Source organism: Hemitrygon akajei, chromosome 9 (genome assembly GCF_048418815.1).
Source record: "Hemitrygon akajei chromosome 9, sHemAka1.3, whole genome shotgun sequence".
Taxonomy (NCBI): Eukaryota; Metazoa; Chordata; class Chondrichthyes; order Myliobatiformes; family Dasyatidae; genus Hemitrygon; species Hemitrygon akajei.
In genome coordinates this window covers 51,203,329-51,220,589 of record NC_133132.1, presented here as the reverse complement: position 1 = coordinate 51,220,589, position 17,261 = coordinate 51,203,329, and the positions used below count along the sequence as shown (strand labels likewise).

At 43.2% G+C, this 17,261-nt stretch overlaps 1 protein-coding gene across 1 annotated transcript in view; it reads right to left on the bottom strand.

The window, feature by feature from the left end:
- The window catches only part of LOC140733105 (acyl-coenzyme A oxidase-like protein), a 318,950-nt gene extending 303,004 nt beyond the window's left edge, over positions 1-15,946 (bottom strand). The window contains exon 1 of the mRNA XM_073055961.1: positions 15,876-15,946. Coding sequence (XP_072912062.1) covers positions 15,876-15,934 — 59 coding nt within the window. The 5' untranslated portion in view covers positions 15,935-15,946. The remainder of the gene's footprint in view (positions 1-15,875) is intronic.
- Between the last annotated feature and the right edge of the window lie 1,315 nt (positions 15,947-17,261).

The window sequence follows — 17,261 nt, the reverse complement described above, 5'->3', positions numbered from 1 at the left end:
TCTTTGAACACTTGAATAGGCTTGTAGCAGGGGAAACTATATCCTATCCAGGCATTCACAAATCTTAAAAATGTACAATATGCCACTAGGTCTCCTCAGTTTTTTTTCTGAAAAAGCTGTGCTTCTAAAATTTGCTGACATATTCTCATTTCCAGGACAAAAGAACATTATATAAAATTGAAATATTGCAGGTGCTACTGATCTGAAATAAAAATAAGCATGCTCAGCAGGTAAGTGGAGAGAGAACCAGAGTGAATGTTTTAGGCTGATGGGCTTCCATAAGTATGATCACTAATATGAGAAGTTATCACTCTTCCCCTGCCCCTCCCCTCTTTCCATAGATGTTAATTGGGACGACTGAATATTTCTGTCATTACAATGATTCTATCACAACTACTAATCACGATTAAATCTGAACCATCTACTCATTAGCTTTGTCTCTTTCCGCAGATGCAGACCTGTTGAACATTTTCCAACATACAGATTTTCCACAAATGCACAACTGTAAGTCACAAAATCCTGGATTCGTTTATTGTTCCTCTGCCTTCTGCACTTATGAGACCATAAGATATAGGAGCAGAATTAGGCCATTTGGCCCATCGAGTCTGCTCTGCCATTTTATCATGGCTAATCTAATTTCCTCTCAGCCCCAATTCTCAATCACCTTTTCGTCTATTTATTCCTTCTCCAGATACATTACCACCTTCAGAACCCATCACCACCATTTATACACTTCAGTCTCTCTTACTTTCTCCCATATCACGAGTAGACTTTTTGTTTTGCCTAACCCTCCCCCTTCTCTGCAATCAACCTGACACATCAATTCTTCTTTCATCTCCAGAAAAACTGAGTGACCAGCTGAGTATTTCTTTCAGTCTCTGCTTATACCAGGGGTTCCCAACCTGTAATGGTAAGGGTAAAATGCAGAAAAAAGTTTGGAAACCCCTGGTTTCTACATTTGTTCTCTTACCCTCTTTTGAACCTTATCTCATCACAGAATGAAAGCACTCGAATGACTTTAATGTCTCCATCCTTCTAAAAAGTTGGACGCAGAGGGGAATGTACTTTTTTTTATCCCCTCATTCACTGGATAATCCTTCACATTGTCCATCCGCTCCAACTGGATTCCACCACCAGAGATACATTCTGCTCCTCTCCCCTTTCAGATTTTCAATGAAACCGCCCCCCTTGCAACTCAGTCCACTCTCCTTTGGCCACCAATTACTCCTTGTCCTGCAGCCGTTTCGAATGTACTCACATCCAGTTCTTCCAAGCTAGTGCACTGGATCGGATGCTTACGATGTGCTCTCTGCTGCAAAAGAGAAATCAAAGGCAGAGAATTTGATCATTTAGTGCAGGGGGGTTTCCAACCTTTTTTTATGGCATGGACCCCTACCAATAACCAAGGGGTCCGTGGACCCCAGGTTGGGAACCCTGATTTAGTGAAACATCTGCATTCAAACGACAGGGGTGACCCTGAGCTTCTGGCTCCCTGTCACTTTAATTCACCATCCCACTCCCACACTGACTCATCGGCCTGTGACCTTCTGCAGTGTTACAGAAGGCCCGGCACGGGCATGAAGATCAGTGCAGCATCTTCTAGGTATGTTGCAGCCTTCTGGATTAATACCTATTTCTGCAATTGCATGTCTCTCACTTTCCCTGTCTGTATCAAAGCTAGCAGTTCTTGTTTGCAGGTCATCAGTTACACCAGCTCAGATTTTTTTCCTCTCTATTGGGCCAGCCTGACGAGCTATTGTAATGTGTCTCACTTTTTTGTCACCATCTCATCAGAATCAGGTTTTATATATGTCGTGAAATTCTTTAACTTTATGGCAGCAGCACAATGGAATACATGATAAATAAATATACAGATACAAACTGTGTTACAATAAGTATATATATGTCTATTAAATAGCTAAGTTAAAATAAGTAGCGGAAAAAATTATTAATTATGTGCCATGTCGTATGATGTGGGTGATCATGATCTTCCATCTGACTTGAATCTGTCTTTCCGTCTGTTGTTCCTTTCTCTACTCCTGACCATGATTGTTCTCAGCGAATTTTCCTACAGAAGTGGTTTGCCATTGGCTTCTTCTGGGCAGTGTCTTTACAAGATGGGTGACCCCAGCCATTATCAACACTCTTCAGAGATTGTCTGCCTGGCGTCGGTTGTCGCATATCCAGGACTTGTGATATGTACCAGCTGCTCGTACGACCATCCACCACTTGCTCCCATGGCTTCATGTGACCCTGATCCGTGGGGGGGGGGAGGGGGTGTTAAGCAGATGCCCCACCTTGCCCAAAGGTGACCTGCACCTTCCACCTCCTTTGTTAGAGACATATCTTCACCCCACCACCCATTTATTACACTGGGCTCCACCTGACTGCATGGGTTTCCACCAGGTGCTCTGGTTTCCTCCCACAGTCTAAATACGCACTGGTTGGTAGGTTCATTGGTCATTGTAACTTCTCCCATGATTAGGTTAGGATTCAACCAGGGGTTTGCTGGGCAGCATTGCTCGAAGGGCCAAACAGGCCTTCTCCGCGCTGCATCTCAATAAATAAATAAATCAAAAACCTACTGTTCTTTAATTGATCCATGGACTTCCGAGCTTTGACTTCCATTTCCACGAAAAGTACTTCCTGATTCCTGGCACTGTTGATTGTCTTCTGCACCCATTGATCCTGTTATAGTTACTATTTTATAGATTTGCTGAGTATGCCCACAAGAAAACAAATCTCAGGGTTGCATATGGTGACATATATTTACTTTGATAATAAAATTTACTTTTAACTTTTAATACTTTTTAAATTATGCCCCGTTCAAGATTTTAGCAGGTATAAGTTTTCCTTTTATCCTACTGATTCCCTGTATTACTTTTAAATGATTTGATTAACTCAGCCAGCAATCTTCAAAAATATTGGGAGTACAAACCTAAATTTAAAAAGAATAACTGCAGATGCTGGGAACCTGAAACAAAAATAGAAAATGGTGGAAACACTCAAAAGGTCAGGCGGCATCTGTGGAGAGAAAAACAGTTAATGTTTCAGGTTCAACAGCACTGAATATGAAGGAATGCAGCTTAGTTTTCAGTTGCAGACATGATTGGGAGGAGCTGGGAAAAAGAAAAGGAATCCTTACAGAAGTCAGAATGGGAGCAAATATAAGACCATAAGACTGTAAAGATATAGAAGCAGAATTAAGACATTTGGCCCATCAAGTCTGTTCTGCCATTCCATCATGGCTGATTTATCATCCTTCTCAATCCCACTTTCCTCATAACATTTGACACCCTTACTGGTCAAGAACCTATCAACTTCGTTTTTAAATATACCCAAAGATTTGGCCACCACAGCCACCTGTGGCAATGAATTCTGCAGATTCATCCCCATCTGGTAAAAGGAATTCCTCCTCATCTCCGTTCTAAAGGGATGCACTTCTATTCTGAGGCAATGCTCAAAGTTCAAAGTATGTTTATTATTGAAGCCTGTATACTATATATAACCTTGAGATTCATCTCCTTACAGGCAGCCACACACAAAAAAAAAGAAATCCCATATAACCTATTAAAAAAAGAAGACTGTCAAGCAACACACACAAAATACTGGAGGAACTCAGCAGGCCAGGTAGCATCTATGGAATAAAGAACAGTCGACGTTTCAGGCCGAGACCCTTCAGCAGAACTGTCAAACACCCAATATAGAGCAAAAAAAAGTCGTGCAAACAATAAAAGCAAGCAAATAGAGGATTTTTCCCAGGGCTGAAATGGCTAACACGAGGGGGCATAGTTTTTAGGTGCTTGGAAGTAGGTACAGAGGGGATGTCAGGGGTAAGTTTTTCACACAGAGAGTGGTGAATGTGTGGAATGCACTGCCAGTGAAGGTGGTAGAGGCAGATACAACAGGGTCTTTTAAGAGACTCTTAGATAGATACATGGAGCTTAGAAAAACAGAGGGCTATGTGGTAGGGAAATTTTAGGCAGTTTCTAGAGTAGATAACATGATCGGCACAACACTGTGGGCCAAAGGGCCTGTAAAGTGCTGTAGATTCTATATTCTATGTAACATTCAGAACTGAAGTTCACAAAAGTGAATCTACAGCCATGAACCCAGTCCCGATCCAAGACCCATCAGCTGCAGGCCACAGCCTCAGTTCAGCGGAGAGATGAGTAAACCTTACCGAGCGGTGAGCTAAACACCGGCCATCCCTTGCCTTCGGCCCCAACACCCTGACCTTTTCAATCCGGCTCTGCGCTTAAATCAGCCAAACCTCGGTTTTGTCATCCATTTTATCTGACAAGGTAGTTTATCGCCATCATCTTGGCAGCGGTGTACACTCCACCTCAGGCTAATGTCAGACAGGCTCTGGAGGAGCTGAACATTGTAATCAGTAGTCACAAAACAGCACACCTGCATGACTTCCCTACATTGCAGGAGGTTTCAACCAGGCCAGCTTGAAAAAGTCTCTGAACAACTATCACCAACATATCACCTGAGGAGCCAAAACACTTCACCACTGTTATACCACCAGCAAGAACATTTACCACGCCTTCCCACACTTTGTAAAGTCCGATCACCTGGCTGTACTTCTACTCCCAGCATATAGGCAGAGACTAAAGACCACAGCACCAGTGGTGAGGACCAAGAAGGTATGGTCAAGGGAGCAGCTGGAGCACCTACAGAACGGCTTTGTTTCAGTGGACTGGATAATATTCAGGGACTGATCCTTTGAATCTGAATGAATATGCATTAGTTGTCACTGACTTCATTAAAACCTGTGTGGACGAGGGTATACCTTCGAAAATATAGCGTTCATGCCAAAACCAAATGCTGTGGATAAACCAGGAGATTAATAGTCTGCTGAGGGCCGGATGTACGGTGGTATTCAAGACCAGTGATCTGGAACTATACGAAAAATCATACAACAATGATTGACTATACAACAATCATACCAGTGCCCAACAAGAAAAGGGTGAGCTACTTCCGTGACTCATCACCCAGTGGCACTCACATCTACTGTGATGAAGTGCTTTGAGAGGTTGGTTATGACCAGAATCAACTCCTCCCTCAGCAAGGACCTGGATCCACTGTAATTCTCGTATCAGCACAATAGGTCTACAGTGGATGCAATTTCACTGGCTCCCCACTCGGCTTTGGATCACCTGGACAATAGCAATACGTACATCAGGCCACTGTTCATTGATTACATCTCAGCATTCAGTACAATCATACCCTCAGCTCTAATCAACAAGCTCCCATTCCTGAGCCTCTCTCTATAGCTCCCTCTGAAACTGGATCCTTGACTTACTCACCGGCAGTCTGTGCAGATTGGAAATAACTTTGCCACAATCAACACTGTTGCACCTCAGCAATGCATGCTTAGTCCACTGCTCTTCTCTCTCTACACCCATGACTGTGTGGCTAGGCACAGCTCAAACGCCATCTATAAGTATGCTGATGACACAACTATAGTTGGCAGAATTACAGTTGGGGATGAGGAGGCGTACAGGAATGAGAAAGATCAGTTGGTTGAGTGGTGTTGCAACAACCTTGCACTGAACATCAGCAAGACCAAGGAATTGACTGTGGACATCAGGAAGAGGAAGAGGGACTGCACATCAGTCCTCATTGCGGGATCAGTAGTGGACAGAATGAGCAGTTTCAAGCTCCTGGGCATCAACATCTTTGAAAACCTATCCCCTGTCCAAAATATTGATGTAATTACAAAGACGAGAGTGGCTATATTTCACTTGGAGCTTGAGGAGACTTGGCATGTCACCAAAAACTTGCAAACTTTTACAGGTGTACCATGAAGGGCATTCTAACTGGTTGAATCACCATCAGATAAGGAGGGGCCACTTCAAAGGATCAGAAAATGCTGCAAAAAGGTATAAACTCAGCTAGCTCTATCATAGACATTAGCCTCCCCAGCATTCAGGACATCTTTAAAAGGCAGTGCCTCAAGAAGGTGACATCCATCATTAAGGACCCCATCACCTAGGACATGCCCTCTTCTCATTGCTACCATCAACAATGCATGCTTAGCCCACTGCTCTACTCTCTCTACATCCACGACTGTGTGGCTAGACACAGCACAAATACCATCTATAAATTTGCTGATGACACAACTATAGTTGGCAGAACTTCAGATGGGGATGAGGAGGCGTACAGGAGGGAGGAGGTACAGGAGCCTGAAGACACACACTCAACATTTCAGGAACAGCTTTGTCCCCTCCACCATCAGATTTCTGAATGGACAGTGAACCCATGAACACTACTGCACCTCACTATTTTTTGCTCTCTTTTTGCACTAATTAATTTAATCTTTACATACATTTCTTACAGTAATTTATAGTTTAAAAAAATTATTATGTATTGTAATGTACTGCTGCAAAAAAAAATCATGGCATACAATATGCTGATATTAAACCTGATTCTGATTCATACCTAATCCCTTCCTCCTTACCCTAAATCTATGCCCTCTAGTTTATCTGCCTTTAATATAGGGCAAAATTTACCCTCTGTATACTCATCACAACGTTCCATCCATGGACTCTATCTATACTTGTCGCTGCCTCAGTAAAGAAACCAGCAGAAGAAAAGACCCCACTTACCCCAGACATTCTCTATTCCCCTTTCCCATCAGGCAAAAGGCACAAAAGCCTGAAAGCACATACCACCAGGCTCAAGGGCAGCTTCTAACCTGCTGTTAAGAGACTATCGAACGGTTCTCTAGAACGATAAGATGTACCCTTAACCCCACTATCTGCCACATTATGATCTTGCATCACACTTCCTCTGTGGCCATTACAGTTTTTATGTATTGTTATTGTTTCAGCTACTTCAATGCACTGGGCAATGAATTGATCTGTATGAACAGTATGCAAAATCTTTTCACTGAACCGCTGTACCCATAACAATAATAAAGCAATTCCAGTACACTGTGTCTCAATCATGTCCTTTACCTCCTCCATCCAGGAAGAACAACCGAGCTTCTCCAGCTTCTCCCATAACCAAACAGCTCTATTTTTTAATCCACTATGACATTGAGAGTGTCCTCTTTATTTACGGAGAGCTTCACCCTTCACTACCCTTAGAGACATCTCTAACGACAAGGTCTGGTTCCTTTGTGAGCACCAATGAAAAGTAGTTATTCAGGACCTCTCCCATGCTTTCTGGCACCACGCACAGAATGCCCATGTTGTCCCCAGTGGGCCTGCATTTTCCCGGTTATGTTTTTACTTTTAATATGTCTTTGGGTTTGCCATAAGCCTGTCTATGATTTTTCATTACCTCTCGTAGACTTCCTAATTTCCTTTTTAATGGCTACCCTATAGTTTCTATGCGACAGAAAAAAAAGAAATATTAATCAAGTTCATGCAACCCATCTTCAGAATTTAACTTATCTTCTGACATGATTATGGGGATAAATCAAAGGAAATACTCTTAATGGTAAGAGGGATGCACCATGGAGAGCATTCTGACTGGTTACATCACTGTCTGGTATGTAGGGTGGGTGGGGGGAGAGGGCACTGCGCAGGATTGAAATAAGCTGCAGAAAATTGTAAACTCAGACAGCTCCATCACAGGCACTAACATCCAGGACATGCAGAGTCCATCATTAAAGACCCCCATCACCCCTGGCATGCCCTCTTCTCGTTGCTACAATCAGGGAGGAGGTACAGTAGCCTGAAGTCACAATTTCAACGATTCAGGAGTAGCTTCTTCTCCTCTGTAATTAGATTTCTGAATGGACATTGAACCCATGAACACAACATTGCTACTTTTTTTTGCCCGTTTAACTTTTTGACATATACACACACACAGTGTAATTCACAGTTGTAATATAATGCATTGCAATGTACTGCTGCCGCATAACAATGAATTTCACAACATATGCCAATGATCGTAAACCTGATTCTGATTATGACAGTATCTACAAATGTAGATACAGCATGTCACTTAAAGCTAATGAACATTCAGATAAAAATCAGAGGGAAATTAAATGTTGGCCTTTATCTGCAGAGTCAAAAGGTAGAGAAACATTTTGGCCATACAAAGTTTTAGTTAGGCTGTGTGTAGTGCAAAGGTTCCCAAACTGGGGTCCACAGATGCCTCAGTTAATGATAGGAAAAAGGCTGGTAACCCCTGGCCTAGAGTCAGGTACTCAGTTATAGGGAGCAACTCCCAAGAAAGAGATCTTTGAAATATATGTTTATAAGAATGATACTGGAGCTTAAAAACCCTTCTGGCTCAAGAACGTCCTTCAGGAAGGGAAATTGGCCACCTTTGGCAGTTTGGCCTTCAGCCCAAAATGTTGACTATATGCACCCACAGATGCTGTTGAACCTGTTGAGTTCCTCCTGCAGATTGACTCTTGCTCCAGAACCAGCATTTGCAGTGCCTTGTGTCTCCACTGCAAGGTCTCTTCAAGGTATGCTAACTTTGAAGCAGTTTTGGGAAATAGGATTACCGTGAATAGTTGCCATAGAGATGGAGGGCCCAAGGGCCTGTTTCTGTGCTGTAGGACTACAAGGTTTTCCAATGCAATATAAGTGACAAGCAACACACGGTCTCGCCTTTTTAATGTAGGATAGTTGAAACCAGGACAAATCAGGACGTCTGATGCTAAATATCTGAAACTGTAAGAAGGGGTAAAAGATTTGGGGCTAGGAAAAGAACAAAATCTTTGCATCTGCAAACTACTGTTACACATGCTGTAACAGGTACTTCAACTAACCACCCTACTCCACTGCCAGTGACCACTCAAACCTTTGTTCCTTAGGGTTACCAAGTGGCTTTGTCTTATGAAGTGCAAGTTCAGGCTTCCAACAAAAAAAACTGTGACCATAAATATAACATTCAAGAATCGCTTGCACTCCTTTTTGGTAATACTGCAACTTAATTTTTTTTTTTTAAAGAGTAATAAGGTGAAATTGAAAATTTTGAAATTATGACAGACGTTTGTTTCAGAGTTGCATTATTGCTAATTATCTTAACCACATTACTGAGTTTCGTTGATGTAGTCATGTTACTTCAAGCACACAGTTACATGTAGGCAGGGTCTGGGACCCCTCAAGGCAAAGTACAGACCATCAATTTCCTCTCTCTGCACTGGGTAACCTTCTTCTGTGGCCTGCTCTGTCACCACTCCTGCCCCCAGATACCAGCAACTTCCTTCGTTTCGACTCAATGTTTACATCGAAAACTGTGTCTAATCTTTGCAATGTTACATGGTGCTGCTAAGTATGTCATTATAACCTCATACTGCAGTTTAATTTGCAGAAGAGTATGTTGCAAGGGATTTCAAACCATAGCAACCTAAATTACAATGACAGTGATGGTGGTGTAGTGGAAATTGCACTGGACTTCGAGGCGAGTGGTTTCAGGTTCAAATCTAGCCGGCCCCTTGCACACTCTCCATCCATGCTGGGCTGAGTGTCAAGCAATTCAGCCTCTTAAAAAAAAAACAGACAAAAATGCTAAAGAAACTGCAAGGTCATCAATAACATACATTTACTCATCATCATTCTGTGCTGTGTCGTATGACATGGGTGATCATGCTCTTCCTGTTTCTGGCAAATTTTTCTACAGAAGTGCTATTGTCAGTGTATTTACAAGACAGGTGGCCCCTGCCATTATCAACAATCTTCAAAGATTGTCTGCCTGGCACAGAGTGGCCGCATAAGCAGGACTTGTGACATGCACCGGCTGCTCGTACGACCATTCACCACCTACTCCCATGGCTTCACGTGACCCTGTTTGGTTGGGGGGGGGGGGGGGGGTGACAGGAGCTACACCTTGCCTAAGGGTGACCTGCAGGCTATCAGAGGGAGGAGTGCCTGACACCTCCTTGGGTAGAGATGTATCTCCGCCTGCCACCTTTACTCAACATTACCAATGCATTTCTGTAAAGAAGGCGCTGGCAAGCACAGCTGGGCACTCTGGAGAAGGTGGCACAAACAAAACACTGGAAGACAGTCTGAACTGGGGCCACCAGCTGTCTCTTTCGAAGGCATTGCAGGTTGCGTTGCCATCAATGTTCGTGGACAGTGCCTTGTGGGAAGGCTACGTTCAAAAAGTTTCTTTACATCGCACACAAAAATCTGGAGGAACTCAGCAGGTCAGGCGGCATCTTTGAAAATTAATAAGCAGTCGATGTTTCAGGTCGAGACCTTTCTTCGGGTCTGGAAAGGAAGGGGGAAGATGCCAGAGTAAAAAGGTGGGGGGGGGGGTGGAGAAGGAGGATAGCTAGAAGATGATAGGTGAAGCCAGGTAATGGTAAAGGATAAGGGCTGGAAAAGAAGAAATCTGATAGGAGAGGAGAGTGGACTATAGGAGAAAAGGAAAAAGGAGGGACTCCGGGGGAGGTGAGAGGCAGATGAGCAGAAGAGGTAAGAGGCCCGAGTAGGGAATAGAAGAAGAGAGAAGAGGGAGGGGAAAAGAAAAAAAGAAAAAGAATTACCAGAAGGAGAAATCAATGTTCATGTTATCAGGTTGGAGCTTCCTTGACAGAATATGAGGTGTTCCTCCTCCACCCACAACTCCATTCAGAGCCCCAAACAGTCCTTTCAGGTGTGGCAACACTTCACCTGTGAATTTGTTGGGATCGTCTATTCTATCCAGTACTCTTGATGCAGCCTCCCCTACACTGGTGAGACATGATGTAAACTGGGTGACCGCTTTGTCGAGCACCTCTGCTTCATCCGACACCAGCGGAAAATCCCAGTTGCAAACATTTTAATTTTGATCTTCCTTCCCGTTACTACATGTCGGTCAATCATCTGCCGTGATGAGGCCTCTCTCAGGGTAGAGGAGCAACACCTCATATTCCATCTAGCTTCTGCTCCATTCCTTTCCTCCTCTGATGAGGGATCTCCTGGCCCGTTTGGTTCCTCAGACATTTTGAGTGTGTTGAACTCAAGAGGCCAGAAAGCATTTTCCAGTTGAGGGTGCTCCATCTAGAAGCTGCAGTAATTATAGAAGTGCTTGGGTGCAAACGCAGGACGGTTCACACGGGCAACATGGTGTCAAGCCAAGATGTCAAACAGTACAAAAGCAGATACCAGTCAAGAGAGATGAGGTGTGAGACGTGCACACAGAGATCACCCTTGAAAAGCAGAAGAGGTCAAGACACACAACCCAAAAGAGCTTTGGGAAATCCCAAGGAGAACGTTTGATGTCACCAGCATACAGAACAGATGCACAGGAAATACTAAAAAGTTCTCAGAGAATGAGAAAACCCGTCTCACACACACATTTTACATGCAACATGTTCACTAGTTGTACAGTTATTCACTCTTTATTGAGAGAAGCATGCTGGTATATCCTAGTTTGGAGAGCAAGTCTTGCTACAAGGATGGTATTACCTTAAGACACCGTGTCTTACAAGTCAACTATCACAACACTGTATACCGAGTTTCCAGCAGTTGTGTAGAGTCTGCTGTGATAAACCAACATGTTTTCCTGGCATTCCTTGTCTAAATGACTTTATGCAATGCACAATGAGCATACAAAGGGAATCAATACAGCTTGTCTCGCCTTTGGCAAATAAATGTTTTGGGACTGAATTAATTACATGATTACAAAATATGTAAATTTGCCAAATATACATTTTAACTTACATATTACTCAAATGGCTCTGCACGGAACTAATTAGTTGTAAGGTTAGTGACTCTTGTGTTGGTAAAGTTCCTGCCGTCCTGCAGTGGGTGTTGTGCTAAGATGTGCTAACATGGTGCTAAGATGAACGTACCAGTGGGTGGTGAGTGAAACAAATGCTGGTCTGGAAAATCTCTTGCATTTCTTTGTGGGATCTTTAGCAATGATGATGTCTGGATTGGAGGTCCCTTAAACAGAACGACAACTGTCCAGCACAACCATTTTGATAGGAGACAAGATTAATGGGCTGAGAGCCTGGAGATAGCTCTCAGCACACCATGAACGTTCCTAAAAACCACAGAAAAAAACAAAGTGCTTTCACCGCTAATTGATTTAAAGTTTTTTTTAAATCCTACCTCCTTCCTTTTGACAGTTTTCTGCGCTGCTTCTAAAGACTTGCTGCATAAATTTAACTATGAATTTACCTCTTTTTTCCCTTTTACTCAAGATCTAAGAGCTTTTTTTTGCAAACAATGCAATTCTGAATGGGATGCAAAGCATGTTTGTTTAAAATAGCAAAGGCACCCCACCTTACAACCCTCAGAACAAAAACATCTAGATAACAGTTGTCATATCTGATACTACGCTCCTTCTGGCAGGATTCCCTCGCCTTGCCTACACCTACACAGTTTTGGTTGTTACAAATGGTATTTAGCATCAAAAGAATATCAGATGTGAGAGTTGAATGTGGTTTCTGGCTTTATATCATTGTCAAAGTTAGATGTAAGAAGAGAATGAGACATTTCATGAATTTACATCATTGAAATGAAATTTTGACCTACATGGAGTGAAAATATAGTTTGCAAATATTCTAAATTGAGCAGACTACAACCAATTTATTGAATTGCACATACAAAATTAATCATATTCCTGAGTTACAGCAAGGAACCAATCTGAGGTGCCTTGAAGAACTCTGGTACATAAATTTATTTCATTAGATCCAGAGACTGAAAAGGGGTAGCAATTGTGACGCTTTGGACAAACTCAGGAGGTCGTCCAGTGATCAACCATTCATTTCAGGTTTTCACGGGGATTCAGGCTGAGAAAGCTGATGCAAAGCTAAACCTCGCACACAGCCCTTACAATGGGAAGGGAGCAGCACAGGGTCTAGTCCACAACAAATGGAATCTGACATTTTAGCGAGATTGGTGGCAAGAGATTCAGGGTTTTTATTTTAAGGAAACATCAGAACGGAATTAATAAAAGACAGAAGCGGTAGCAACCCAGATCAGAGTTTGAAAAACTTTGGAAAAGAGTTGAAGACTACCGTCACAGGAGGGCAATAGACTAATTGGCTGCTGAGTACAGAAGCTTCTTCTCACTCTAGCTTAAAGATAGTTAACTAGACTAAATTATTAAAAGAAGCAAATAACCACTGGAAAACAATTATTATATCAGGAGTAAATATGACAGACATAGCAGAGTCAGTCACATGATGCCACTTTAGCCCATGGGGATTGGAGAAGACCATTATGATCCACACCTCCTGTAAGTGCTTGAGGAACAAGAAATTTAAGCTTCCAGGACTCTGTCTTCCTTGCCACTCTATCTACTTGCTTTGCCACCTTCAGGGAGAAGTGGACTTGCACCCCAACATCCCTCTGACTATCAGTGCTCCAAAGGGTTCTCCCATTAATTATATACTTTCTACAAAAGTGCAACGCCTCATGCTTGATTAAACTCCACCTGCCATTTCTCCACCCATAACTAAAACTAATCTAAACCTTGCTGTGGCCTTTGGCGGCCTTCTTCGCTGTCCACAGCTCTGCTGGTTTCTGTGTCGACCGCAAAACGTACCAGCCAACCTGTCAATGTTTTCGTCCAAGGCACTTTAGATATACCACAAACAACAGAGGTCCCAGCACTGATCCTTGTGGCACACCACCAGTCGGAAACCTCCAGCCAGGGTAACACCCTTCCACACTGTCCTTTGTTCTTCTGTGGCAGGGGTTCCACGAACCCCTCGGTAAATGGCAGGGACACTATGGCATAAAAAAGGCTGGGAACTCCTGTTCTATGGGAAAGCCAATGCTGGATCCAAACAATCAATTCACTGTGGATCCTGTGCTTCTTAATCTTCCTGATCAAATAACCATGGGGGACCTTGACAAATGCCTTACCAAAATCCACTAACACAACATTCACTGCCCTACCCTTGTCAGTCACCTTTGTCACCTCCTCAAAGAACACAGTCAAAATTGTAATACCTGATTGCCCCACATATTGCTATGCTGACTGTTCTTCCAAAGTTGAGAAAATCCTGCCCCTACCACTGATGTGAGGCTCACTGGCCTATAGGTTCCTGGATCACTCCTTCTCACTACTGAAACATGTCTGACCTACTGTACTATGCAAAAGTCTTTGACACATATTCATAGCTAGGGTGTCTAAGACTTTTCACAGTACTGTAGTAATTTTATGTATTGCACTGTATTGCTGCCGCAAAGAAAGTTCATGACATGTGAGTGATGATAAACCTGATTCTGATATGGGCCTGTTGGGGACTGAGAGTGGGAAGGGGACAGGGAGAGAGGAATTGTGGTTGGGAAAAAGGGGAGGGGAGAGGGAGCAGGAAGCACCAAAGAGATATTCGGTACTATCAATACACCAATTGTTTGGAATCAAATGGCCTTGCATAACATTTCAGCATCTGGACCCACACCACCCCCTCATCACGGCGCTCCTTCTCGGCCAGCTGTCCCACACTCCTCCCACGGGACTCCATTGTCGCCATTCCCAACCGACTTAAAAACTTGTTCTCTGCTCCACATTGACAAATACAGCACTGTGCACACCCTAGTTATATGTAAATGCCTAAGCCTTTTGCAAAGTATTGTATATGCAAGTGGGCCTCAGATAAAGGTTCCAATGAGGGAGAAAGAACAGTTAGTGTCTACGTAAAGATCAGAATGCAAAAGTTACAATCTCTGGATTACCATCTCGGTTATATTCAGATTAATGTAGGGACCATTAATATCAGAAAGTTGAGTGTGTGTCTCATAATCTGATGTGGCAGGAGGAGATTTAAATTCACTGGGCACTAGCCCCAATACTGGAGTTACATTTGGGATAAGCTTCACTTGAAATGGGCTAGGGCCAGTGTCTGAGTGAATTGAATAACTAAACTGGAGATAAGGTTTTAAATTAAAAACCTTGGAAGTTGTGGTGGTAGCAATGGGAGAGGGATTGTTGTTGCAAGTGTTTAGATTGGAAACTTAAAGAGAAAGGACCAGGGCAATAGTGTGGAGTCAAGTAATATGTAATTAACGTGCGAATAGAAGGCACGGAGCATACAAAGCTTGTGTTGTACTTGCAAATGAAAGTCAAGGAAGTGTAAAATTACCAAAGCACCGCATTACATGTAGCATTTGTAAAAACAGTTGAATTGCTGGTATAAACAAAATTAATGGTGAGTGGGTGGTGCTATGAAAGATGGTGCCAGAGGTTTTTCTAGACCCAGGTAACTTTTGCCACGGAACGGCCTATTTTTCCTTTCCTATGTCTTTCCTTTATCTTCAAGGAGACTGGGATTCTGTCGGAGCCCGTGATCTACAGTTCAAACTCCGGTTCTCTGCAAGTGGTGGGTTTTTGCACCAGCTGTGTGGTCTAGTGTTTCAAATCGTCCAGGAGCTGCCTGGGAGGGTGGCCCGACTCCTTGTTGATTTCCTTGGGGGAGATCAAAACATCAAGAAAGCAGGTTGTGCACACTGTTGTCAGAAGAAGGCCCCTGTACTAGATGAAACATAGAAACATAGAAAACCTACAGCACAATACAGGCCTTTGGCCCACAAAGTTGTGCCAAACATGTCCCTACCTTACAAAATTACTAGGCTTACCCATAGCCCTCTATTTTTCTAAGCTCCATGGACCTATCCAAAAGTCTCTTAAAACAGGGGTCACCAACATTTTTTGCACCGTGGACCAGTGTAATATTGACAATATTCTTGCGGGGGGGGGGGGGTGTTAATCACAACTGGAATGTAGGTGATAAGTCAACTATAAGTCACTTATAAGTGGCTAATACACTCAATTTCGTTTCTAAAAGGGTTTATCTAATGAATTTAATATTAAACACACAGCACATATTTTCCTCGCATGAATATAGTGATGTCACTTATAAGTCAATAGCATCATATTTTAAGCAATGTTTGGATATTAAACACACAGTGCATATTTTCCTCATTTGAACATATAAAATCATTGCAACGCACCAATATCGCTGAATCAGTGGGAGCCCTAGGCTTGTTTCCCTGCAACAAGATGGTCTCATCGAGGGGTGATGGGAGACAGCAATACTCAAAGGGGGTTCCTTATGTCCAGTCTATTCCGCATTTTAGTTTCCATTGCATTCGTTGCAGAAAACCCCGGTTCACAGAGATACGATGTTGGAAATGGAATCAACATTTTCAGTGCTTTCATGGCTATCTCAGGATATTCAGCCTTGGCTTTGATCCAGAATGCTGGCAGAGATGTCATGTCAAACATACTTTTCAGCCCACTGTCATTTACCAGCTTGAGGAGTTGATCTTCTTCCCACGCTGACATGGATGATTCACCGGGGACATTCACAAATGGGTCACGGACCCATTCCTTTGCACGCCTTGAGGCATTTGTGGTTGGGAAGTAACGCTCGAATTCTGTCGACAGTGAAGACAGGTGATCGCGTACCAGCTGTGAGAAGGACGGTGCAGCTTCAGTCTCTCCCAAAATCCCAGCTAATGTTGGAAACATGTCAAATATGCCCCTGTCCACTTGCCGTCCCCACAGTTCCAGTTTGGCTTTGAAAGCAGACACTTTATCTGCCAACTTGAAGACAGTTGGCATTCTCCCCTGAAGTGACAAATTGAGTTCATTGAGCAGGTTGAAGATGTCACACAGATAAGCGAGTTTTGCTATCCATTTCTCGTCACTGAAGTGTGCTGCCAGAGGTGACTTTTTTCCGGAAAGAAATCTCTGTCGTGGCTCTCTTAAATCAAAAACCCTGGCCAGGACTCTCCCCCTTGATAGCCACCTGACTTCAGTGTGTAAGAAAAGGCATTTGTGTTCTGCATCCATTTCCTCGCAAAGCTGCTCAAACAGACGTGAGTTAAGGGCCTTGCTTTGATGTGATTGATAACTTCAAAGTCACTCAATACTCTGTTAAGATCAGGTGACAATTTTCGGCTAGCCAGCATTTCCCTGTGTATGACACAGTGTGTAGACTGGCATTCAGGAGCAACCTCTTTGACTCGGGTAGTGAAACCAGTTAGCTGTCCAGTCATAGCTGCAGCCTCATCTGTGCAAATACCAACACAGAATGACCAGTCCAGTTTGCCTGACATGTAGTCATTCAAAGACTTGAATAGTTCTGCCCCAGTTGTGTTAGTTGACAGCGGCAGTACACACTACACATCCTCATGCATATCTTCTTGAAATATATATCGCACATAAGCCAGCAGTATTGCCTTGTTGTCAACATTGGTAGACGCGTTGACCTGGATGGCATACCATGGTGACTCGTTAAGCCGTTCCAACAGCTGTGCATCGATGTCCTCCGCTATGTCATCGATTCTCCTTGAAACTGTGGTAGCCGAAAGAGAAACCTGTGCCATCTTGTT